The sequence below is a fragment of the Chaetodon trifascialis genome, chromosome 12, assembly GCF_039877785.1.
Source record: "Chaetodon trifascialis isolate fChaTrf1 chromosome 12, fChaTrf1.hap1, whole genome shotgun sequence".
NCBI classification, from domain to species: Eukaryota; Metazoa; Chordata; class Actinopteri; order Chaetodontiformes; family Chaetodontidae; genus Chaetodon; species Chaetodon trifascialis.
In genome coordinates this window covers 11,820,965-11,847,639 of record NC_092067.1, presented here as the reverse complement: position 1 = coordinate 11,847,639, position 26,675 = coordinate 11,820,965, and the positions used below count along the sequence as shown (strand labels likewise).

General features: G+C 44.5%; 1 protein-coding gene across 2 annotated transcripts in view; it reads left to right on the top strand.

Moving 5' to 3' along the window:
* myo16 (myosin XVI) overlaps positions 1 to 26,675 on the top strand; it is a 77,017-nt gene that overhangs the window by 33,382 nt on the left and 16,960 nt on the right. For both annotated transcript variants that reach the window (XR_011602925.1, XM_070975252.1), the window contains exons 13-30: positions 391 to 518; positions 2,881 to 2,986; positions 4,254 to 4,371; positions 4,976 to 5,123; positions 5,816 to 5,933; positions 8,192 to 8,309; positions 9,141 to 9,212; positions 9,421 to 9,562; positions 10,452 to 10,524; positions 13,173 to 13,325; positions 13,642 to 13,842; positions 14,612 to 14,687; positions 15,783 to 15,979; positions 16,970 to 17,050; positions 18,737 to 18,942; positions 25,360 to 25,462; positions 26,151 to 26,247; positions 26,361 to 26,634. Coding sequence is in view for 1 of the 2 variants with exons in the window: in XM_070975252.1 (XP_070831353.1) it covers positions 391 to 518; positions 2,881 to 2,986; positions 4,254 to 4,371; positions 4,976 to 5,123; positions 5,816 to 5,933; positions 8,192 to 8,309; positions 9,141 to 9,212; positions 9,421 to 9,562; positions 10,452 to 10,524; positions 13,173 to 13,325; positions 13,642 to 13,842; positions 14,612 to 14,687; positions 15,783 to 15,979; positions 16,970 to 17,050; positions 18,737 to 18,942; positions 25,360 to 25,462; positions 26,151 to 26,247; positions 26,361 to 26,634 (2,411 nt within the window). In the remaining variant the exon portion in view is untranslated. The remainder of the gene's footprint in view (positions 1 to 390; positions 519 to 2,880; positions 2,987 to 4,253; positions 4,372 to 4,975; positions 5,124 to 5,815; positions 5,934 to 8,191; positions 8,310 to 9,140; positions 9,213 to 9,420; positions 9,563 to 10,451; positions 10,525 to 13,172; positions 13,326 to 13,641; positions 13,843 to 14,611; positions 14,688 to 15,782; positions 15,980 to 16,969; positions 17,051 to 18,736; positions 18,943 to 25,359; positions 25,463 to 26,150; positions 26,248 to 26,360; positions 26,635 to 26,675) is intronic.

The following is a 26,675-nucleotide window of genomic DNA, read 5'->3' as shown; positions in this document are numbered from 1 at the left end:
ACATGGCAGTAACATGGCCTGGAATTGAATTCTTGTGCTTTTGCATGCTAGTGGCTTGTTATTTTAAAGTAAACTTGTAAGAGTGAGTGTCAGCTAAGCATGTGTGTTTCAATCGATGACTGTTTTCATTCAACACCTAATTGATATGTTAGCCCCGTTGGGTTGGATTACATGGTTAGGCTGAGTGGTAAACCACACTCTCTTAGTGAGGTGGAGACAGACAAACTCACACAGGTACAGAAAGTAATGCCCAGCACGGTTTCACTGTTATGCTGAAACATTATCCTCTGTTTTACTCAGCCTGTGTGTGTGTGTGTGTGCGCGTGTGTATCCATGTTACATAAGGTTGTGATCCAGTGTCGTGACCATCTCAATCTATTTTTCTCTCAGGTGAGTCAGCTGTATCTGAGCTCCACAGGCCGTCTGTGCTCGTCTCTGCCACCTCACATCTTCTCTTCAGCAGAAAGAGCTTACCACATGATGCTGCAGGAGAAGCGCCCACAGTGTTTCATCTTGAGGTACACCCTCCTCCTTCGACACACTCTCACAAACCTTGAGATGATGAGACGATAATGCCAAGAGGTAAATCATAGTGGAATGGTGGAAGTAATGGTGAAGGTCACCTGGTTTGTCCGCACGTCTCTGCCATACAGCTGGTAAACACTTCTTGAGAGACGAACAGCTCTCAGCCTGAGTTGAGGTACAGAGCTCTTTGGTATTCACACAGAGCTTGAAGTTTGCTGCTCTTTGTCGTCGGCTGGATGGAGGCAGCTCCCTGATTGCAGTTAAATCCCGTCCGGCTCTCCAGTGACAGTCCCGCTGAGTTGTAACCAATCTGGCAGAGAGTTAATGTGCCCTGGCCACAGGCTATTCATCTCACTCACATGCACACAAACACACTCACATGCAAGGACATTGTACTGTACGCTGTCACGTACATACATTCTGTCTTTTTTCCTTCATTTTTTTTGTTGGTCCCTCGTTCAAGCTCCCTGTTATGCTCACACACACACAAAAAGCACGCGCACACACACGACTACACGTTAACAGGCAATCAGCGGCCATGATCCCCCGAGGCCAGTGCTCTAACAAAATGCCCTTGAAATCTAATAAAAACTGGTAAATGAAAAGACAGTGGAAAGGCCTTTGGACTTCACACTCAGCAGGGCCATTAGGAGGAAATATAGCAACACACATAGACACAGACAAACAGCACACCACAGCACACTGCGGTCATTAGTAAGGGCTTCTGACCTTCTCAAGCCATCTGCTTGGTGTTACTATGCTGGTCTCAACTCTCTGCATGTTGGTGAGTGTCGGAGCATGTACTGTAGAGGTACCTTATGTCGGATTTAATATTCACTAAACTCCAAATTAAAAACAGGCCTCCAGTGCCAGATAAGTTTTAACAGCGTGTGGAACGTGTTGGTCGATGGAGCAACGGTATTTGTGTCAGAAAGAGAGAATAGATTGTAAATTGAGTGGGAGGGGTTCCCTGAAGGGGTGATGTCAGGTGGGCGGAGGCGTGTAACAGTGGTGACAGATGTGGGAAACACCCTGATGACAAATGCATAACACACATTCTTCTTAGACACGTACCGAGAAGTGAGACACACACACAGATGCTTGATTTTTGAACTGTTAGGTTAACCTTTTTCATTAATTGCATTTTTAATTTTTATTTAATTTAATTAATTATATTTGCATGCATCTACTAATTTCTATTTGTTGATCTAAAAACATGTTTAAAGACAATTTAAAACACGGGTGATTGTAAGAAAATGTTAAAGCAATGACAGTAACAGAAATGTAATAACAATTTCAATAAGTGTCCATCCATTGTCTATACCCGACTATCCCTTTTTGGGGTTGCGGGGGGGCTGGAGCCTATCCCTGCTGTCAACGGGCGAGAGGTGGGGTACACCCTGAAGTGGTCACCAGCCGAACGCAGGGCATTTCAATGAGTGTGTACCAAGTAATACTGTATCTATTACTTAGGTAATATATAGTATTTTCTGCACAGCGTCTGTGAAGATTCTCAGTCATCCAGATCAAGATTACCCAAGGAGGATAACCATGATTCAACCCTCTTTGGATATCTGCATAATGCAAGGTTATGGTGTCCTCTGCTGATATCATATGTAACTAGAAGCGTGCACTCAACAGAGCACAGGTCTCCAGCAGGTGGTGTCAGGGGGCAAACTGAAGCAGTTGTTGATCACTTGTGGCCCCTATTGGCCAGTTAAGAGGAGTCAATGGCACCATAAAACAGAAAAGGCAATAAAATAAAATAGGTTTTTCAAAAATTGTGAATCACCGCAACCTTGAGAGGTCCTTGATCATAAATATACACAGATGATATTAGGCTGATGGGTCCAGTCATATGCCAGATTAACTGCAGACAGATACATGTACAATCAAACACATGGCCTGGAGGGGATAATAACGCAGAAACTACAGCACATGTTTATTGTTGATCACAATATTAGACACTCCAACATTAAAGGATAAGTTCAAAATGTTTCAAGTCTGTCATAAAACAATTGTCAGGTGCCCATGTGAATATTGCAAACAGATTTTGTTCTCTATAATCAACTTTGAGTGAGTCAAAATCTGCCAAACGTCACAGACTTCAGTGTGAGCTTCCCTCTCTGTGGAAGCGCATTGGGATCTCTGAAGGGCCAGTGTGAATACGAGGAATGATCAAAGCAAGCAAAATCTGTCTTGGTGCTCATATGGGCTGATGTTTTAAAAAAAACTTGAAACTTGTGAACCTGTCCTTTAAGACATGGAACATTAGAGACAGTAACAACATGTAAAACAATAATAACATCACCTAAGGCATGACTGACGTTAAACCTGCATTTTCTCTCTCTCTAGTGGTGAAAGTGGTTCGGGGAAATCGGAGGCTTGTAAGCACATAGTGAGACACCTGACAGCACGTTCCAGCCCCAAAGGCTTTGCGCTGGAGCTCAGAATGAAACACGTAAGTCTGGGCAGTCATTGGCTGGGAGTGTCCTGGGGCTTATGTTGTTAAGGAGCATGTCATGTCCTGGACATGAGTCTTGAATGCTTTGTAGCTCTCATGGCCTTATTTCTTCAAAAAAAAACAAACAAGCAAAACGCATGTGTTGTTGTGCTGTGTTTCTTGTCAGTTCCCATCTCTGCCAGGCCACAGCCAGTCCTCATCAAGTAACTCATGAATATTTGTGTGTTCTTCAAAGCGAACCAATGACTGACTCTTACATCCTTTCTCCCCGCGCTCATGTCTTACTGTTCCTTCACCCGTGTCGTCTCTGCCATCAAAAATCAGGTAGCATGCAGTGTAGAGAGGCATTGTTCATTGTTCTTCTGTTGCTGTGATGGGGGAGAAAATAGATATTTGGATAGATGTTTGCTTGATGGTTGCTCATTTGCCAAAGAGATCATTTGAGCACTCAGACACCGCTGTTTGAGTGTATAATCAAAACTGCCATTAAGGTGGCTGTATCTCATATGACACTGTCTTTAGGACAGAGCCATTTGTAGAAGAGGAAATTGTTTGGTCGTTACTCTTAAGGGCAGTCCATTTTCTTATATTTTACAGCCTAATGAGGGAGGATCAATAGCAGAGTACAATAGAGCAACATATACCCATATCCCCTGTGTGCCACATTTCCCATTAAATCATAAGAGGTATCAATCATAGGATTTATAATAAGGAAATATGAATGGAAACATTTACGGACAAATGTTGATTTAAAAAAAAGTAGTATCCTCCCTTGTATTGTAGACTGTATGAAAAAATAGAAAGAGAAAAATGTGTCATTTAGGTCAGCACATACATGGCTGCTTCTTGTTGTATTCCCTGTTGTGTAGTTCAGATTACGACATGTTCATGGTGTTTAACACGATTCACATGCTCTCCGCTCAGTCTGTCAGTGGGGTACTAAAGCTGTGTGTAGCCCAGGAGTGTGTTCTGAAATCATGAAGTCATCGTTATGTAGTCGATAACTGGGTCAGCTCGCTCTCTGATCATCGTGGGACACGAAAAATGTTGAGTATCCATGTAATGGATGCATATTGACATCTAGTGGTAGAAAATGGAATGGGAGCAGAACACTTACTGTGTGAAGCTACAGCAAGGTGATTTTATTACTATGGAGAGAAAAGGTGTATTATACTCTGCTGTGAAAGCCATTCTGAAGGATATGCCAAATCACTGGGAACAAATCATAAAACCTCTTAAACCTTTGGTTCAATCACACATGCAGGTTAACTGCATTCTGGAGGCCTTTGGTCATGCAAAGACTCTGAGGAACAGCAACTCAACCCGCTTCATCAAGCTGTTGACCATCCAGTACTGTGACAAGAGGAGGACACTACTCAGAGGTAACTTCCACTTCTGTCAATGTAGCGCTCAATGTGAAATGATTGTTAGTTAGTAAGCTTTACTTTCATTTTCTTAAAGTGCTGTCTTTATTCCACTTGAGTCTCTATAAAAGTCTCTATTCTGAAATAATATTCCTGAAAAAAAGAAGACCTAAGATTTGAGCATTCAGTTTATGATAATAGCACAGAAACCATAGAAACCATACAAGAATATATATGTATGTGTGAATGTATGTATGTGTGTGTGTGTGGGGGGGGGGGGGGGGGGGGTATCTATGTATAAAACACACATATGTAAACACACACATATACATACATTTATAGAGCTCCACTGAGTTATTGTATAAATGAGCTTTTCTATGAGATCAGGGGCACAGTCTTAAAACACCAGCAGGGGGCAGTCATGGTCTGTTAATGTTGTTTCTCTTTGCTCTCCGTTTCTTCAGCTGCGCTCACCTTATTTTACCCCAGTTAATTTGATCGCTGAGCGCTGGCCATTGAATACTGGCCCCAGATTGAATTTTCACTTTTTTTTGCTATCATCAGCACTGTTGAAACATAATTTACACACCTGTTATTGAAGTATAAAAATCTGATGTTTAAGCCCGTGTGTACACCTACATGCTGGAGAAGTCTCGCCTGGTCCACCTTCATCCTCACCAACACAGCTTCAGCATCTTCTATCTGATGGCTGAAGGCCTGTCACCTGAGGAGAGCAGCGCACTTTACCTCAACAATGTCCTGGCTCATAGGTACGTGGCGGTCGGCAGCCCTATGTATGCTACCACATGTAAATTGATAGTTCATAAAGTCACTGGTGAAAGTAGATTATGGACGCTATCTTGCTCTTACATAAAAAGGTGCAGAGCTTGCAATATACAGTTCATTGTTGGGTGTATGTGCACATTTATCTGAATGTGCATTTCTGAGTTGAACATCTGTGCTCATGCATGTTCTTTCTTGTAATGTGACAATGTGATTGTGAGTAACTCTGCTGTTACCCACTGTAGACCACCACTGTGATAACCACTGACCTGAATCGGTCTGTTTTGGAGCTTGAGAAGCACGCTAGCCCGTCTGGCACCACACCAACCCATTGTGCTTGTGTGTGCCTCTGCTGGGTGTGCGTGATCCAGTTCTGCAGATTAAATACCCTGTTTGCCCGCTCTCCTCTCTCCCAAACACAGCTCTCTCCATAATGTGACAGGGACTGTATGCAAATCAACACAGAACTACCTCGTAAATCTTTTGCTTCTAAGTCTCTCTCATCCAAAGATATGCACATAAATTCCTGCTGAGCCCATGGGTGTTTGGTACATGTTTGGAACCAGCGAACCTGTCGATATGCACTGATCACAGGACTCACCTTGTCCTCTATGTTGATGTTTTTATGGTTGTCCAAAATTTTGGTCCACATTGCTTCATCTTTCTGTTCTTACTCCAGGTATCTTAGTGGATGCCTTCCAGGGGAGAACCCTCCAGTAGCTACAGCCTCTACACAGAGCAGGGAGCGCCTTACAGCAGTCAAACAGGCCCTGCGAGCCCTGGGCTTCAACAAGCAGGTATTGATGGGCGCTTCTGTCGGGCCTGTTTATTCAAAGACTATTGATAGCAGGGGACATTTAAAGTGTTGATGTCACAGGCCCTCAAATAGTCACTTATGTGATCACTGATGGTATTTATTTTTGCCAGCCAGGGTCTTTAAGTGTGTAAGAGTCCAGGAGCTGGATCCTCTATAGGATGCTGCCCCCAAAAATGGGTTCTTGGTTGAACCATCACCTTGTCCTAACCTCACAGAGAACAAAATATTTCAAATTATGCCACCAGAATGCTGTCCCAGTATTATCTGGTAAATAACAACACGGTCGCATCAAGTAAATTTCTTCATTTCATTTCTTTCTTCTTCGACTTCACCATTCGTCGAGGATTGCCCATGCTCCGTTAAACAACTCACCTTTGCATAATAGATTGTGGCATACTGAAGGCTGCAAAGGACACAGCAGTGTGTCCTCCCAATTAAGGTGCAAGAAGCATTTGTAAAGCGACAGGCATCATCAGTCTGTAAGGACATATTCAACCTAGATGTGTGGATTTCTTGGATCCTGAATTGGAACTCATTGTGTGTTTCAGTGTGTTTTCAATGTGTGACCAAACTCAGAAGAGATGACTTTGACATACGCATACTGCGTGCATATACATTGTGTGCTTTAGTGTGTGGTACAGTCTGTCCTGAGCACTACCCGCCATGTTCCCAACCCATTATCGGATTCTATTCTTAGATTACCAGTCAGCATCTGTCAGCAGTGAGGGACCACCATCTCACCTTTTAATCCAGCAGCAGTGAGTACATGCAGGCAAGGCCTAAGGCAAAGGAAAATAGAGCAAAAGATAGTGGTATTATCAGAGGGGACCAATGTCCACTGCAGAAGAGAGAGAGTCCAAGGGGCGCTAGAAGGAGTGGGGGAGCAGGAGTGGAAGTGATAGACCACCCATTGCTCTCTGTCTAAGTATAATCAGGATAATCGGGGGATGACTCCCAGTCCAGACCCAAAGGTCAATCGTCATTAACACTCCCTTCTCTCCCTCGCTTCTTTTCTTCTCCTTCACAAGCGGGGGTCGGCGGTGGGGGGGGTCCAACTGTGTATAGAGTGTCAGACAGAGACTAATGCTCGTGTTTATCTCCCAGATATCGGCTCCAATATCCTGCCTTCAGAGAGTGCACACGCAGACGTATTCACACATACAAGCGCGCACCCTCAATCTCAAACATCCCCCTCTCAGAGATTCAGAGCAGTGGGTAAGGGGGTATTCCATTAAGTGTCCTCTACTCAAGGACAGAGAGGAAGGGAGGGTAGGACAGAGGAAGAGATGCGTGTGAATGAAGGAAGGAGGGTAGATGTGTATGGCAAAGGGGGTTTTCTAAATGGCATACATGCATTTTTGTTTTTTTGGCATTTTGCAATACATTCAGTTATAGGCAGGTTATTATATTTTTATCTTACTGTCAAGAAATTCCACAAAATTTCTCAAACCAACAATGCGGAAGTCCGTCTCTCTCAGTGTGTCTCACAGCAAATAATATCCTGAAACAGCTGGACGCTGCAGTTTCTAGCATATGTTCCTAAAACAGAGGTAGTATTTGTTGGGGACTTTTTGGAGCAGGGGATTGATATACATCTGATGTGGTAGTGAGTGTTTTTGCCAACAGGACATTAAAAAAAAACTCCAAGGGCCATGGTAATGACTGAACTTGTCACTAGTGCGCCTCATTTATGTGTTTTTGAACAATGGAGGTCTACAGCACAGAGGAATAAGCGACATCAGGCTTCAGCCACACAGGCAATACTGTTAGTATATAACAATATATCATATGATAATGTGGTCAGTATTTGGAGTGTTTTTTGTTTTTTTCATGAGATTTGTTAACATTAATTAATTTATAATCATAGAAAATTTAAAATGTGCTCCAGCATTTGATGTAATGTAAGTTTGAAAAGGAAAGAAAAATGCAGGTTTTTTTATATTCTCTCTCTCTCTCTCTCTCTCTCTCTCTCTCTCTCTCTCTCTCTCTCTCTCTCTCTCCCTCTCTCTCTCTCTCTCTCTCCCCCTCTCTCTTCCCTCTCCTCTCTCTCTCTCTCTCTCTCTCTCTCTCTCACTCTCTCCCCCCCACTCCCTCTCTCTCTCTCTCTCTCACTCTCTCTCTCTCTCTCCCCTCTCTCTCTCTCTCCCCCTCTCTCTCTCTCCTCTCTCTCTATCTCTCTCTCCCCCCCCCCCCCCCCCCCTCTCTCTCTCTCTCTCTCTCTCTCTGTCTCTCTGCTAGGAGGTTGACTCAGTGTTTATGTTGCTATCTGCTGTGCTCCATATTGGGGACCTACGTTTTACGGCATTGACAGATGCCGATACAGCCTTCCCTTCTGACCTGCAGCTGCTGGAAAGAGGTCAGTGCCCTCATCACATGACCTCGATCACATGTGTGGAGGTGGGATGGGGCGAGGAGGAGGAGGAGTGCAAAACAACCACTCATCTTGTTTGCCTCGTCGTCATCGCTTCTTCCCCTCGCTCTCTCTCTCTCTCTCTCTCTCCTCTCTCTCCTCTCTCTCTCTCTCCTCTCTCTCTCTCTCTCTCTCTCTTCTCTCTCCTCTCTATCTCATACCCCCTTGGAGTTCTGCTGTGCAGCTTGCCAGCGCTAGCTAAAGGCCAGACAGTCACCTGTTTGGTGAGGCGCATTCTGCCCAAACGTAACCATGGTGAGGAGAGATCGCTTTTATACACACTTCCCCACTATTGGGGTCAGTGTTTTCTCTCTTTCTCCGTTTCGCTCCCTCATTATGCAACCGCTCCATGTGCTCCTGTGACCCCTGACCTTAGCGAGACGGTAAAACAAATGACATCAGGGCCTGAACGGGAAAGAGCCAGTCGTTGTCAGGGAGATGTGATGTCATGGCCAGTGATGTCAGCAAAGGATTCTGAGCGGCTGTCACCTGTTTCTGCTCCGTGTTTGTGGGTTCTGCTCAGAAATCCGATGATGACTAATTGCTGCGAGCTCCACAATGGTTTAAGTGGGAATGAGTAGCAGAGAGCTCATCTTGTTGTGCTGGCAGCGTGATATCATCATCATCATCATCAGAGCAGGTCCTGGAACGCTGTCAGCGCTCACATCCTCACAGTTAATGTTTAATGGTGTTATTCTGTTATGTTTTTCATCCTGTCATCATGTCACTGTCATTTATTCTGCCTGTTTCTCTCTCTCTGTGTTTTCCTCCGCACAGTTTCTGGAATGTTGCAGGTGTGCTCCAATGACTTAAGCACTGCCCTCACCTCTGATGTTCAGTACTTCAAAGGTACATACTCATGAGCCTTCACCATCTCTTGGCCTGAACTGTTCCACACACACACAAGCAGAAGAACTCTGACGCACAGCTTAGCAACTAATTAAAACAAATTAGAAATACAGCTTTGGAGAAGGTGCACCAACTTACACAAAATCTCAGCGATTTGGTTCTTTTTAAAGAAATGTTTTTTAATGATTTTTTGATGATTTTGGGTCAGGTGATGTGATCTCTCGGCGCCACACAGTGGAGATGTCAGAGCAGTACAGAGACCAGCTCGCGAAGGCCATCTACGGACGCCTCTTCAGCTATCTGGTCAACAGCAGCAACGACTACCTACAGGGACACGATGACAGCATTGGGTATAGCTGTGTGTGTGTCTGTGTCTCTGTGTGTGCGCCCATGTATTACTCACGTTGTGGGGACAAAAATCTGTTTACACAGTCACATGTGGGGACAAAATACAGGTCCCCATAATTTAAACTATTACATTTTAGGGTAAAGACTGAGGATAGGGTAAGTCTCCAGGAAAGGAATGTAAGTCTATGTAATGTCCCCACAAGTGATGAAAACCCCCTTGTGTGTATGTGTATGTGTGTGTGTGTGTGTGTGTGTGTGTGTGTGTGTGTGTGCGGGCTTATGTGTGCCTAGGGGTTTTTTCAGTGAAAACCACCAAACAAATTTCTTTGGAAGCCCGAGCGGTTGATAGCTGTTATCACAAACACTGTCACTGTAGTGTATCTGTCATCGCTCATTCAGGGCCTCTGGAGTGACAACACTGATATTCTAACATGACACATAGTCTATGGTGGAGGCTTCGAATTGTTTACATTGCAGGACATGGACGAATAGCTCGTACACTGAAATGGAAAATAGTGACAAACGGGGTAGAGATGAAGGCACACCCAAGGTTTATGTGGAGGTCTCACAAAGCACACGCTCGCCTTGGTGGAGGCCGTAGGATCCTTGGTGTTGTTGATGTTGTGAGGTCTTATCACACTGATAACCAGATAACCCGGGTTCCATCTTCTGGAATGTGTTTGTGCTTTGCCTTGTTTACACACCAACCACAGACTGCAATAAATTTGACAACAACGCTACTCATGGCACACACCCTGCAGATATGTGTATGTGGCACACACACACAAACATGATAACTCTTGTCAGGGTGACGCTATCCTGATCCTCGAGTAAAAGTGGTGCAGTGTTAGTAATATGGTAAACATGTTCACTATTTGTCCTTTGTTTCAGTGATCCTGCTTTGGAAATTGGGATTTTGGACATCTTTGGGTTTGAAGAATTTCAGAGGAATGGATTTGAGCAGGTGGGACAACTCTTACACAAGGCTAACTTTTATTCAACTCCAGTCCCCCCCAAAAACCACTAAAATAAAAACACATCTGTTTCCCTCTTTCCTTTCCCCAATTCATTTGATCTTAATCAAATTGTTGAAATATTTGGGACTGTTATCTATTTCAGGCTGGACATTTTAGTCTGTAATTGTAATGAATGAGGTGAGGTCTGTGGCTGACTGTGGCGTGATTTTCAGCTGTCCTCAAATGAACTGCTCGCTGACACAATGACTGCCTGTGTGTGACATGTCACAGTAATAGGCAGCTTCAAACCAGTGTGTGTCTGTTTGTGTGTGTGTTTCTGCATGGAGAAATGTTAACATCTGTCTCAAGGCTGCGTTGTTCACGTTAGCGAATAAAATGACCAGCGGCAGTAGCAGTTACTTAAATTATTTCACGTAGAGATAAAGTTGTGTCAGTTGGTCACACAGTAAGCTCAACCTCCAGATAAGTTTAGTTCAGCAGTCTGGCTAAAAACATGAGTAAATCCTTCCTGTGCTAGTGATCAGTGTACAATAGTGGGAGCCTGAAAATAGCACAGCGACAGCTTCTTCTTCTTAGAGAGGTTAAGTCGTGATAGAATTTAGATTAGACAGGAAGAGTAATGGCATCTTTTAACATACAAGAGTGGATTTTTTTTTAAATATGGACATTTCATTTGATTGACAAAGAATAGGAAGAATATTTTTTTCCAGTGGTCTTTTTCCCCTTACTGCAGATGTGTAATTGATCAACATGTCTGCTTGGCTGTTTGGTTGTTTTCAGTGTGGGTGAGATTACATTGCACTGTGTACGGAGTACAACATGTGCAGCTTTAAACAGCTCACCTGTTATGGGCTGTAAATCTGTCATGTGCTCATCAAGAATGCACCGTTAATAGACTACCTCATAGTAAGAGCAGCAGGGAACAGGCAGATGAGTGTGTATATCACAGTCTGTGTGTTTGTGTGTGTGAGGTGTCTTAGGTTGTAATTCATGGTGCTCAAGAGGCTAAGTGCTTATTCCTGTTACTCAGGGCTTATGTCCCCTCCCCATGGAACTCCCAATCTCCCACGCTTTTATTAAGTCTGCTGTGTGTTTGTACTTTGTGCATGTATGTGACTGGTTTTCGTGTACATGTGTGGCACTAAGATGTCAGTGGCCTTACTCCTCTTCTGGATGATCCCTAATCCAAGTGGAAGCAAGGGATTGCGTGACCTTTCCTCTTAAGGTCATGGAGCGAGCAAGTGCCAGAAGGGAAGAGAGGGGAGGAGGCTGACAAAACAAGAGAGCAAGAAAAAAAAACAGACTCTGCTGTATCTCTGACAGGCAGCAGCAATGCCCGCCTCTTTCCCTCAGACATCTTCTCCATTGTTGCTGCTGAGCTGCATATTAATATCAGTTTCTTCAAAACGCAAAGCCGAGTCTGGACTAACAAACACAACGTGTACATCAGTGACAATCAAGCCCCCACACTCTGACGTGTTTGTACACACATGTACACACCAACATGCAGACACGTACACAGGCGGGCTTCACACGCTCAGCGTGATCAGGGTCATTAGTGCTCGTTAATTAGAGCTGTGTTTGTCAGGGGTGTGTTGTACCTGCTCAGCACTTTGCTAATGAGCTAACTCAATCAACCACCTGCTGGGACTAAGCCTTTAATGTACTAGACTAGCTTGTAGACAAACAAGGATGAAAGAAAAACAGCACCACAGCTGCCTGCACCACAGAACAACACACCTATGCATCAGCACTTTTCAATCAGCGAGCAACAAGACAAAATTTGGGTCATGGCAGTGACTTCGACAGTCGCATAGTGACGCCCAAAAGAGAAAAAAATTCAACCTCTTTATCGATGATTTTCACACTTTCAAGAAAAATGAGCAGTCAGTCTTGCAGTGACTGGATGAATACGCTGCAGGGATTTAGTTAAGCACCGAATACATTATCAATATTGTCATTATCACCCAACCTACAAGATTCATGGTTTTATGACAGGGCTTGCGTGTCTTGCTCGCTCTGGCCTCTATTTTTTAATGTTTGATGCAAAATATGAAGCTACAGTAAAAGGGATAGATGCATCAGATCTTGAGTTGAAAGGAGGGACACCTCACTCAAGTGCAAGTGTGACAAATCAGCCCTAGACTACAGCACAGTAAGAATTATTTTGTGTCCCGCTTTGTGACACATTTGAGTTCAGGAGAAGTTTAAACAGGCTTGCTGCTGCAGTCTGCAGTTCCACTTCATATTCCACGTTCCTTCTCATTACACCAATGTGACAAGTCACACTTGAGTCTCCCCTCCAGTGCTCCATACACTCACAGCAGACAGACACACTTGATTGACTCCTCCCTGTGCTCTGATTGGTCAGCTGCTGGGTTAGGAAGAGTTCACGTGTCCCAGCAGGAACACTTTATCCATATTATACTGACATAGAAAAAAGACCTTATATTATTGTGTGTATCATGCATGTGGTGTCCCTGTAAACAGCTCCCATGTATTCAGGCTCAGGTGTGTTAAATGAGTTCATTTATGACCCATTGACTTCCCTGTGGTGCCACAGCAAGTTCGAGTGTTTGAGATTGTATTTGTGCACTGATGTGTGTGTTTACTGTGTGTGTTGCGTGCATTCCAGCTGTGCGTGAATATGACCAATGAGCGGCTGAGGCTCTACGTCTCTGAGGTGCTGTTCCAGCAGGAGCAGGCTGAGTGTCTGCAGGAGGGCATCGCCATGGAGACCCCATGCTCCCCCAGCAACCAGCCAGCCGTTCTGGACTTCTTTCTTCAGGTATTTGATGTTGCTGGTTTGGACCAGTCCAGTCCAGTTCGGTGTCTCATGATGTAATTCAGTGTTGGAAGCCAACCCAGAGACTGACAAAAGCTTTAAAATGACACTGCTAAAGTAAAAAAAATTACTTTAATTTGAAAGTGAGACATCCAACAAAAATGTGACATCTAAATGCTGGTTGGTTGTAAAAAAAAAAAAAAAATCCCTATCATAAAAGTGTCATAAGGAACATAATTTATTAGTATTACCATCAGGGGTGCTTTGTAAACATGACTGACATGAGTAACATGTGACCATGTGTTTGATCTTCATCCAGAGGCCTCAGGGACTGCTGTGTGTGTTAGACGAGGAGAGCCAGAGCCTGCGGCCAGCAGAGCAGACCCTGTACAAGAGGCTGTCGACCCAGCTGGACTCCAATCCCACTCACGGCCTCTCTCTTACAACCAAGGACGGCAATGGAAACCCCCCGCCCAAAGACCAGGGCCCAGCCTTCACTGTCAGCCACTATGCTGCACAGGTCTGTCTGCTTTTCAGAGAAATGTATATATGTGTTCAGAGGTGGTAAGGCAGGGGAGTGGGGAGACTCAAGGATGAACTGAATAGATTTTGGTGTTCAAAGGTCACTGTGATGTCACAAAACACATTTTTGGCCGTAACACTAGAATTCATATGCTAATTATGACACGTTTTCAGACAGTGTCACATGAGATGAAATGACGCAGTGACGACATTTTATATCCAAAAGGTCAAAGGTCAACTTCACTGTGACATTGTGATGTTCTACAAAAATACTTTTCTTGCCGTTATTCAAAGTCATAACTCAGGAACAGAAGGGAAGATTGTGACCATATTTTTTGTGTGCTCATACACTGAACTGACTGAAATGTAATAAAATAAGCATGCAGTTTTTCAGCTCAGACAGTGTACTCGTGTTTGCAGAAGAGTGGGCTGCACATGTGATCAGGGAATGCATTGTGCATGCAGAGGGTTGTAATTTTACTGAATTCCTATTTAATGGCATGCTGGCAGATTATCTGTACATGTGATGGAAGAGTGCACTGCTGAATGCTGTGCATGGTTACGATTCAGTTATTGGTAAATACTTTTAACCAAAATAAGACCTAGTATTGCTTTTTTTATGTTTCATACCCAACCACATCTTGCAGCCAAAGAGCTTCCAGTGGTCCTTTAATAAAGACTTTTTTTTTTTTTTTTTTCATTTTTTCATTCACAGAATGAATGTACTGTGTACGTGAATGTCCACATATGATTTGTTTTTCCACCAGATTGCATATGACCTCACAGGATCCCTCACAAGAAACAAGGACTCCCTTCCTCAGAATCTCTTGCTTGTGATGAAGTGTAAGTACCCAATGAATAACATGCATGTGAGCACACTGTGGCGTCAGAGCACACTTGATGACAAAGATGCACTCTTGTCTAAACCAACAGCACACAAAACCACTCTCTGTCTAAGTGTGGTTGTGTTTGTGTGTGTTTCATCACATATGCAGCAGACAGCACAGTCTGTGTGTATATTGTCTATAGAAGGTGCCAGATGTGGGGTGTTGTGGTTAGAGGGACACAAGCAGTCGTTGTGTAACTGCCAGGCTAGCCTTACATCCAGCAGCCTAATTGCTATAATTCCCATGATGAGGCTAATCTTCTAAAGGCTAGCCCTTAACTCACACTTGGCAGTTGTCCCTCCGTCCGACCCAGTCGATGCGTCACTGCCATTCATCTGCACATACTGACATACATACATTATGTGGTCTCAGCTTATGGACGTCATCCCCCCTCCACTTTGAGTTAAGCCTTAAAGCCAATAGGACAGCAGAATGAGTCTATATTAAGGTGGTGGTAATGATTGCTTTAAATTAAAAGACAATTACCCTTGTAGCTGGGTGTAATTAAGTCCTCAAATGAGACCAGGACTCATGTTTGTTTTCCTTTGCTTTGTATGCCTACCTGCCATCATCCTGCCCCTCTCTCCTTCTCTCTCATTCTCTCTCTCTCTCTCTCTCTCTCTCTCTCTCTCTCTCTCTCTCTCTCTCAGCCTTTCAGATGAGAGCCACACGCCTACATTCACACACATGTTGTTTGGCTTTCTGAATGAGCTCATTGTTGTTGTGGACCGCTCCACGTTTTGTCGAATGGCATGGTCCACCCTCTCTTGTTGCCTGACTGATTGTTTACATGGAGCCTAACTCAATGCCTTCTCCCTACCCTCACTCCTCCTCTGATGCTTCCTTCCTTCCTTGTTTACATCCTCCTCACTGTTCCCTCCTTTCTTTCTTTCCTTCTGTCTGTTCATTCCACCTCTCCTCATTCTCCCCCACCCCCTTATTTCCACCAATGCTGTCGCTTCTTTTCATCCTTATTTTCCTCCCTCTCTCTCTCTCTCTCTCTCTCTCTCTCTCTCTCTCTCTCTCTCTGTATGTGCTTTGTGCCCGGCAGCCAGTGAGAGTGTGTTACTGCAGCAGCTCTTCCAGTCCAAGCTGACTCAGACTGGTTCTCTGGTGCCAGCAGCCCAGGGCCGTGCCGGGCTGAGGGGGCCTAAAGCTGCCCTGTTGCTCCACAGGATGCCGTCAGCCTCCCTTGTCACTGCCAACTATGTCCCCCAACAGCCGCGGAGGTACCATGACCTTACCAAGGTACAGCACACTGTTCACACAGTGGTGAGTGCAAGATTTTACATCGAGGATGCGTGCAGCACGTCTGTTGTTGCACTGAACCTTTGGTCATCTATATGAAACATAGGAACTGTTGAGTTGAAGAAACACAGTCAGTGCCACAGTAGAGTCACAAACTCTTTGCCCCAATAGGGACTGACTGCTGTGCAGATCAATGGAAAAACAGACATAGTATTTTTGGGAAAAAAAAACAACACTCTAATTTAAGCTACTTCCCACCACAGGTCTATATATAAACCTGTGGGAATTGGGTTTGTTTGAGATAGAAACTCCACAAGCATGCATCAACATGCGCACAGCCATGTTATTTTACACTTTTCTCATGACACACAATCATAAAAACACAAATCACATGCCTCATAAATATGTTCTCAATATACCAAGTCTCTGTTTTTCAGTCCACCCCCCCCTTGCTCTCTGTATCTCTGTCTCTATGATCTTTTTTAATGTTTTGGGAAGTATATCATACTGGTGGACATGTGTGACTGAAAAGTCTTGCTGGTTGTGTAACCTCTGCCTGCTGTCTCTGTGGCTCATTAGCTATCTAGAGAACAGGCTTACATAAGACCTCTTTCACCTCCCTGATCTGTCCCAGCGGCCTTGTACGGTAACATTAGGTAATATTGCAGCGCTACATTGAGTGTAAGACAATAAATAAGACAATAAATGCTGTGGGCCAAGCTGGGCTGTAAAGCATATGAAACAGAATAACTGGGACTCACAGAGAAGTGGTCTAACGGGCTGTTTAGTGTCCATTGCAAACATCCAACACAGCACCAAAGACAAAAGGGTTTTTAGGTGTTGTGATGTCTAATCAAAACCACGCAGCCTAACGTGATGCTAATATCTGACAATTATGTTGTGATGATTCCATACTCCTCAGTGGCCACTTGATGTAAGATGCACGGCTATCTCAAATTTTTTCTCTCTACTGTCTCTCTCCATCTTCAGATCTTGAAGAAGAAAGGCTCGAGCTCCTTCCTGCAACGGCTAGAGCGCTGTGGGCCCATCACAGTGGCTGTCCAGCTGAGGGTAAGAATCATTCCCCTCCACCCACCTCACATTTGTAGTTTTTATAAGACAAGATGAGGCCAGGGCTAATTCAGAAGAGGTCTCTGAGTCATAAACCATGATGCTTGGTTTTCTATTCCATAATAGTCCTTAATGAGCACGCTGACTCATTGGTTAGGACATATGCCTCACAGCAAGAAGGTCAGAGTTTGCATGTCCTCTGCATGGGTTTTCTCGTATGCTAGTTTCCTCCCACAGTCTAAAGGCGTGCAGGTCAGGTGATTTGATTCTAAGTTGTCCACAGCTAACAATGTGTTTGTCTGTGTGTGTTAGGGTCCAGCCCACAGCGTGCCCTGCCGCTTGCCCAGTGCATGCTGGAGTAGGCTTTGGCCCCCTTGCACTGAAAAAGCAATCTGGAAAATAGACTTTGTAGTTGGATGATTTTCAATCCTTCTGTAAAATAATGACAAATAGAAATCAAGCATATTAAGCTACAACTTAACAAGCATACCATTGATGCAGTGTTTGGCCTCAACTGTTAAGCAAATCTCAATATATACCTGTAATTCACTGTTTTGATGCCAATCAGACAAACCAATGTGTTCATTTTATGTATTTATGCTTGTATGTATTTAACACCCATTCCCTACAGTACCTGCATGCAACTGGCTCAGATCTCAAATTATTGCAGGGATTTGTTAATGAAACATGAGGTTTTGCATGAGTTTAGTCCTAATCTCAAGAAACATCTGTAGTTTACACATCCTCTTTATTGCACACCCACTCGATCAACCTAGTCCTCAAAACACTGAACATTATTCTCATTTTGCACAAAACACAGCCTTTGGAACAGTGCAGCCCTAAGACCTACTCAGAGTAGGACACAGTGCTATAGATATATATAAAACTATATATAAAGCAACAATAATATTCAGTTAGAGGAACGCAGAACAGTGTCTGCTGATGACGCAAGGAGGCTGAAATGTGGCTCAGAGAAGCTGTACCTTTTGGTTTGAATGAAGCCAGTGTGTTGCACAATCAGAGTTGTGGGCTTGTGGTCGATGAGTCCCTCAGGGAATGGCAGGGAAGGAGAGAGTGGGCTGAAGAATGAGGCTGTACCAAGCCAAGCATGAAGCCCTCCACATGAATGAATGAACAATGAACAACAACCACTGTGTGCCGTGCGCCTGCATCTGTGTGTGTGCGTGCATGTTTGGAGGGACGACGACAATGTGAATGCTGGCAGTGACGTTCAAAGTCGAGGGGAGAGGTGCTGATCATTGTACTTAAACGTATGCAGAGCAGAGACTGACGTCAGTTTGAGGAGTGGCAAAGACACAGATGTGAGTATTTACGCGTATTTGGATGTGCGCGTATTCCTGTGACCTTGGATGCAGCATCTGTGGATTCAGGACTCGAAGCAAAGCTCTCTCACACTCACACACCCTCAGAAAGAGAAAAGAGGAGCTCTTTGTGTTTTTGCTTCCTCCTGAAGCAAAACACACGCCCAAAAATCAGACCACTTTGTCTCACACCAGGCACTGTGGCTCCGAAATCAAGTTACAGCATCAAAGGGAGAAGACAGCTTTGCCTTCTATAGCACTTACTATACAAGAACAACCAAAACACTAATAATATGGAAATCAATATGACTGTAAAATTAGTGGGTGCCTTCATCTGCATCTCTTCTCCTGTTCTTTCTTTCAGAACTCACTGTCAGAGGTGATCAGTAAGCTGCAGGCTTGCACTCCTCACTTTGTGGAGTGTGTGCGCCCCAATGCCAGCGGTCAGCCAGACAGTTTTGACAGCTTCCATGTATCTACCCAGCTGCAGTACATCGGGGTGCTTGAGATGGTGCGCATGATCCGTTATGGATACCCTGTCCGCCTGTCTTTCCCAGGCTTCCTCAGCAGGTCAGTGCCAGAGCATGTTGCATAATTAAGAGCGCTGCGACTGTCATGACTCGTCCTCTGAAGTTATTGTTCTGTCTCTGCTGATTTGTTCACTTCGCAGCCTCCTCTTCAGCTTTTTATTGAAAGAAAAGGTCTTAAAGATGGTGGATTCGTCCTCTCATTATCTGTCTCACTGATCTCAGTTGTTCAGATGCGTTACACTCCCTGCAGGTCACTGTGATCGCTGTCTGTTTATGTTTGACAGGGCAAGCAGTTCAAAGTAAACTGAAAGTCTGACAGCGCATGGCTTCTCTGCACCTGCTGTACGGGATCTCATGCTCACATGCAGGCTGACACATTAGCATTGACAAGTCACAGCAACCCTTACTGGTAGAAGCACAAAATGACCTTGAATGGCTTTTTTAGACGAGTCTTTTGGAGCTGATGAATGCCACTATCACATTTCCCATGTCAGCCTGACACACACACACACACACACACACACACACACACACACACATTAACCCGTCAGTTGTGTGTAAGGTCTCCATGTCCCATACTTGAATTGTCAGCATTATCTTTCCCCATCTCCCTCTGTTCTTAGCTCTTTCACTATATTCCCGGTTTAGCGTTTTCTCTCAATCTTTCTCTTCCTGTTCCTCTGATTCTGAGAACCAGTGGAATATTGAGAGGATTTAGCTATAAGTCAGCCCCCCCATCCTCAGTCTGTCTCCCAGCCCCCCCCCCCCCCCCCCCTCTCTCTCTCTCTCTCTCTCTTTTTGAGGATAAAGGGATTAACATGAACATTCCTGCCAGATAATAAGAGAGGACAAAGCTGGTCACATGACCCCCCCAAAAGTTTCCACTACCCTGCTGTAAACATTATCACATCACCACACTCTCTCTCTCTCTCACACACACACACACACACGCACACACACACACACACACACACACACACACTGTAAGTGTCTGTCCTAACTTGAAACTTTGATTAATAGAAAATGCAATGGCTCAAGAACCTGTTTATTATTGTTATTCCTTTTACAATTCCTGTTGCGTAGAAAGCCACGGCTCACACTCTTATTTGGTAAACTTAAGGATTTCTGGTCAGATTTCTTATCCTGACTTCATTTGGTAGAGGACTGGTGAAAAGCACTTAACCAGCGAAGGGGTGCATAATAAAGAACGGAGAACGCAGTTCCCCAGGCCCTGTGTAGTATTGTGCAAATGGATGAAGTGTGCTGCATTTGTTCTAGGTGCAGTCTGACATTTAATGTTTATGGTCAAATATGCACCAAGTGAAATGGATAAGTGAAACTCACATAATAGGTTTTCATGTGGGAAAGCCTGACCAGGGAATTGAATCCGGAGAACCACGCCTGTGTAAAATGATGAAGTGAATCCAATATAGATTCCCGCAGCTCCTTTGTGTTTTTGATGGATAAACCTTGCAGAGCCAACACTGTCATCGTTCAAGCTGTAATTGAAAGATTCCCGATGAGGGCTTCGTGAAAGCTGTTGCGCGTGTGTGAGAGAATGCGAGTGAGTGTCCTATAGTGTTAGGCAGCCATGTGTTGTATGATAACACTGTGTTAGCAATGGGTGTGACCAGCAGATAACTGAGCATCACAAGGGCCAGCTGGTCAACAGAAAGGAGGAACATAATCGTAGCGGGGCTGGATATAAACCAAAGTGTGTGAGGGAAATTGTGTGTGTATTTCCAGAGAATTAGTCAGCTTATTTGAGATTGCAGCCTGGTTTCTAGGAATTTTGTTGTACATCCGCATTGTAAAATTTCAGTTGTTTGCGATTGTGTCAGTGTAGCCGTGGCTACACTGACACACAGTGTCACATGACAGATATGCAACTGAATTGAAAAAAATGTGTTAATTTTAAGGTAATTCATTGGTATTTTCACCTCTGTTGGACACAACATTATAGAGGCAGACAGAAGGCAAGAGCAGAGAGAGGGTATGACATGCAGCAAAGCTTGAACCATGGACTTTGTGGTTAAGACACGTTAGGTCTTAACCATTCCGCTATAAAGACACCCCACAAAGATAAAGCTTAGTCCAGAACATTATTCACCAAGGCCTGAAATACTGCTGGATTATTTGCCAGTTATCAAAGTATTAAGGGGTCTTCCATTCCTCTCCCTCCCAAATGGTAGCAGCCCAGAGGTGCTCAGAATCTTAAGCTAACATGAGGTAACAATTCAGGGGTATTATACAGAGGATGGCTGTCAGCACATGGGTGGAGAGAACCATAATTTTTCAAAGAAGAAACCTGGTCCAGCTGGTGAAGTGAATGGATGCATAAACCCCGTGAAGAGAGCCTCTTTGATGTGTTGCTCCTAGCCAGCTGGAGTGAGGAGGGAGCAGAGGTGACCCAGAGAAGGACAAGCACCAGGGAGGAGATCTGTTTTCAGACAGACAGTGTGATGGCTGGGCGGTTTCTCTCTTTTTACCAAACATTTCCTGCAGCGAGATGTAACGTTAGAGAGGTTGACAGGGTCTGATTGAGCTATGAGCACACTATTGATAGCCTCAGGTGTAGACTTGAGCTAGATTAGTTAACAGGTAGGCCTCCAATCCTCCAATTTAATGTGAATTTAGCTCTTGGTCTGTCAGGAAGTTGATTATCAATATTTCGGGGCAAATACTCCAACTCCTCCAGATCCTCCAGCTGTTCCAGAAAGCCAACTCACTTTTCTGCAATCTCTGATGGGAAACATTGGAAAGGGAGAAGCAACACTCCCTTCACTAATATCTGGACCTTAATGGACTACTCAGCAAGTCTGTTACCATGCTCTGGTTATAATACAGATGCTTTGGTATCTTCTTGTCTGTAACTGGATGATTGATATACTTTAGATCTACTGGAAAAGCTCAACGTCAGGCAGGCAGATGCTCGCTCTCCCCATAGTATGGTAGCCCAGGCCTGCTGAGTAATGAGATCATGAATGAGACTCTCATCCTCCCACTGATACACTGCGTGGCCAGAGCCCTGGAAGCGTGGTAGCTGTTGTCAATCAGCCACTAACTGCTGCAGCACCGGAGACATCCTGTGTTGAATGTAAAACTGTTGTCAGGCTACTCACCAGATCAGATACTTCGGCTTGCTGTGACCTGATGATGGGTTGCTGCATGAATATGGTCCATCTCTGCTGGATTCATGGCCTGGCTGGAATGCTGTTACTGTATATAAACGTAGATTACATCTATAAGGGAAAACAAGAGAGGCCTGAGGTAAACTCTTGGCCATCAGGTGTCCTCCAGCAAGAGTCTAACCCATCAAATGACCCAAGACCAGGATCGGCATTCTGGCCAGCAGTCATGACAGAGTCTCTGTTCGTCTTCTGGTCCCTGTGTGGAACTAACATGACCCAAACCAGTCTGTTCTCTGAATGCACCGAGAGGAAACCAATATATAAGATAACACAGCATGATTGAAAACTGTAGTTTACTTACTGAATTTCAAATTGTAAGGGATGAAATCACTGAAATTATGTGCCTTTCTGATGTTTGTCCCTGTTCTGCTGTTTATGCATTAAGGCTGTGGTTAATTTAAGTGGGTGCCACTCATAAAGACACCAGTCAGCTCAGCCCAAGTGCCATTCATATCTCATATCATATCACACAGCCTTGGCCAAAGAGGGAGCTGCTGCAGAGTGGGGGTGGACGACACTGCTGTCTTCACAGAGCTCTTTCTCACACAGTTTCTCATCCGTTCCTCACACGCTCTCTCCTCTGAACCACCATATTCTTTGTTTGTTTCATCTTCCTGCCTCTTCTTTCTTCCTGATCCCAACACATTTTTCTTTCTTCTTCTCTGTTCAGTCTTCACCTCTCCTTTGTTCTCTGCCTGTTTCTCTCATGTGCACACACACAATCTCAATTTTATCCAGTTTCTTACTCCTTTTCCTCTTTCCATTTGTCACTCTTTCAAAACAGACCTCTACCCTTGACTAATCAAAATGACAAGCCAATGAATCAGCCATTTATCTTCAGGTTGCTTGTGAACAAACACATTAGTGTGTGCACACAAACACACACTTGCACACTGGAACCACGCAGACCACTTCACTAAGTCACAGTGGCCGCCTGAAGCAAATGATATTAGTGTCCTGGTAACCAGAGTGATTTATGAGGAAATCTATTTTACTGTTGCCTTTATTTGTCTTTTATGATACACTATGCGTTTTGTGGCCGGGTTTATTTTCTGCCAATGTGTAAGGTCAAATGCTGCCACTTGAACCTTGTTTCTTTAAGTCCCAGCTCTCCATTTGTGCTGTGTTGCATGTCACAAACGCAGCTCACAAATATATAGGTCAGGTTTTCTATATGGCCACGTCCAAGTCGGTCCTCATTATGTCCCACAGGTGGATAAATGCACACATTTGTAGGTTATTAAATTACCTACTAAAGTGTATGCATCATTGACCACTGGGGTGAAAGTACATCACTAAAAAAAGGCAATAAGCTTTGAGGATGTGACAATTGACAGTTTGTCTGATGGAAATCCGCTTCTGAGAGGAAGTGAGTGGTTTAAATTCCAGCTGCATTGCCTTCACCACCTTTGTGATACTCAGTTAAAGTAGTCACTGATGGCCCTTTGGTCATGGAGCCACATTAGTGCCTTGTAGCCCTCCATTTAAACTCTTATCAAAGGGGTTATCTCACTTCTGTGACTCCACATGAAGTCCCCTTGGGTCCTGTAAAAGTGGGGACCATCGATGGGTTTCATATGCTCATAGGAGAGGTCATGGGTTTGCAGGGTTCCTTTGTGTTTTATGGGCCCAGAGGGACAGTGTGTGCTGTCTGTAGGACTGGTATTACCATACAGAGAGAGGGTTAGGGAGAGTTCAGACAGGCCCCACTCCTCCAAATCAAACACATCCCATATTCACATGCCCTCACTTACTCACCATTGACAACACAAGTGGTTTATGCTTCCAGCCATCTGCTTCTTATATTTTCCTCATCAGATTTGTGACATCATCAGTTGGCTCTGCCTCTCATTGATAACAGAGGAGAAACACTGACCGACAAAATGCACTGAGCAACAGATGTGAAGTTTGCTTTTTCAATTTTCTTGCTTGATATCCTCATTTCATTCTGAAAATATCAGGTTTGCTGATTTATTTGTGCACATACAGTATACCCTCCAATATATTTCAAAACTGATGTCTGACAGATTATGGTGTAGTTACACTGCAGTGTGGTAAAGCCAAAAAGTGGAGCTACCTAAAACTATTGATCTGAATGGGTCACCCCAGTACCAGTCATGCAGCAACTGAAATCATGAGCTTCATTGCAGATTAATATTACTTTGTTTATAATTAATAACATGTACCTGCAGCTCCTGGACAGGAATACAAGGGTAAACTCTCAACCTGTTGTCCTTAAAATAATGTCTCCTGTGTCGTTAACCAAGCGTTGATATGTACAACTCGGACTCTAAGAAAGTTGGGATGCTGTGTAAGAACAGAATGCAAACATTTACACAGAAAGTGTGTTTAAAGTTTTAATAAATGTTCCTGAGTCCATGTAGTAATCTCCTTTAACCAGTCATGTGTTCACAAAGTGGTGAACCTCACTCCATCCTTGCTTGTGAGTCACAAATAATGAGTAAGTTATCACGTTCTCTTTTATTTTTGTTTTACATGGTGTCCCAACTTTTGGAATCGGTGTATCCTTTTCCTCTGCACACAATTAGGAAGAGGTCTGTTTGCCAGCTGTCTGTCACAGGTGATAATGCTCTGTTCAGCTGGACGTTTAGATGGAATGAGGGAACACCCTCATCAGGATCACCACACCCAGCATGGGCCAGTACAAATGAAAGATTTAGCCATAATGAGCGCTCACTGTTGTAAGTACTTTTCACTACGATTATCTTTACACTTAGAGACTGTGTGGCAGCTGAATCATCCTGGAGCAGGTGAAGAGAGATTCAGAAGGGCCCCTCAGAAGTAACTGAGACTGCTTTGTTTTTATTCCAGTCACATTTTCCTGTCCGTCCAGACATTCAAAGTGGAAAGCTTCTGTCCCCCACACTCATTCATTCATTCATGTCCACACATTACGAATTCATGCCACATTTAAAAACATCTACAGTTGTTTACATATAGAGAGATATATACTGTCTGTTACTGAATTCTGTGTCAACATCTCGTTCACTTTCTCTCTCACCCCCACCATCCCGGGCACAAACAAACCACTGTCTCCATCCAGCTGACCATTCATAGCAACGGTTGCCCAGGGCAACACCAATAGGAGCAGATGCTGTTTGGCTGGCCTGCTGTATGACCCCACTGACATTTGAACCGATTGTTTGTGAGAAGAAGGGGTGTCGCTATTCTCCTCTAAATGTTTAAGTTCAGCGCTTTGAGATCTTTTGTCTCTGATGTTCTCTGTTTTTATCTCTGTGTCTCAGATATAAAGACCTTGTCATTCCAACTTTGGGAGACAAGAAGAAATTGTCACCAGAGGAGAGATGTCGCTCAGTTCTGCAACAGTCCAAACTCCAGGGATGGCAGGTGTGTGTGTGTTTGTGTGTGTGTGTACTTGTGCGTTTGTGTGTCTTGCCTCTTTTTCTGTCTCCATCAGTAACAAAAGATTTGCCAAATGACTTAATCCCTGACCCTCTATGTGAAAGATCCCATGGAATCTTTGACAACTCGTTCCAGCTGTCCCACCTCATCATCAGTCTTCTCACACACACACACACACACACACACACACACACACACACACACACACACACACAGCAGCATGGACCACTCCACCCCCCTCTCTGTCCTGTCTGCCAGACTGCTGTTGTGTCTGAGTGTGTGACCCTACAGGTCACATCAGCTCCCGCCTCGCACACGCACGCACACTCCTCCACAATGCTCAGCAGCCACCTTTTCATACAGCCTTGCTTTACACACATACACATGCATGCACACACACACACACACACCACTCCTACAAGTAGCGTGTGTTGGAATGAATGGTGTCTGTCAGTGGAAGTATGTCAGCCCCATAGTTCAGTGCACCTGGTATAGAGTGACCTCTGTCACCTTTCCAAATGCCCCCTAAGCCCAGGAAATGAATGCAGTGTTAACATGCAAACCCCATCCCCACACTCCACACCCACCTATTATCATACATCATTGCTACACCACTGCTCTCCCATCCCTCAACCAGCAAGTCACACCCTTTTGATTGCTGTTGTGTGTGTAGATGGGCAGCAGTAAAGTGTTTCTGAGGTACTGGCAGGCAGACCAGCTCAACGACCGCTGCTACCAGCTTCATAAGAAGATCATCACCTGTCAGAAAGGTAACGCACCAACAACCCATGTACTTCTTTTAGGGTTCATCTGTCTTTCTGGCACTGACACCTCTGATGTGTTTGTCTTCCTCTTCCTCCTCCTCCTCTTGCTCATGTCTCAGTGGTACGTGGCTGGCTGGCCAGACAGCGCATTCATCGCAGGCTGTCATTCCAGCAGAAAGAGGAGTGCAGTGTGCAGCGTTTCCTGCAGGGGGCAGAAGACATGGGGCTGAGAACCTACGACCAGCTGGTCATCCAAAACGCGTCCGACATCGCACGAGAGAGCGACCGCCTGCGCTGCCAAGGCAACAGCCTTGTCAACACCCTTGGCAGCAGCCCACCACTTGGTGAGAGGCCTGAGCCGGTGGGCAAGGAGGAGGATCAGCCTGTCAGGAGGTGAATTAGCAAACACCGTCACAGCTCACATGGCTTCATTC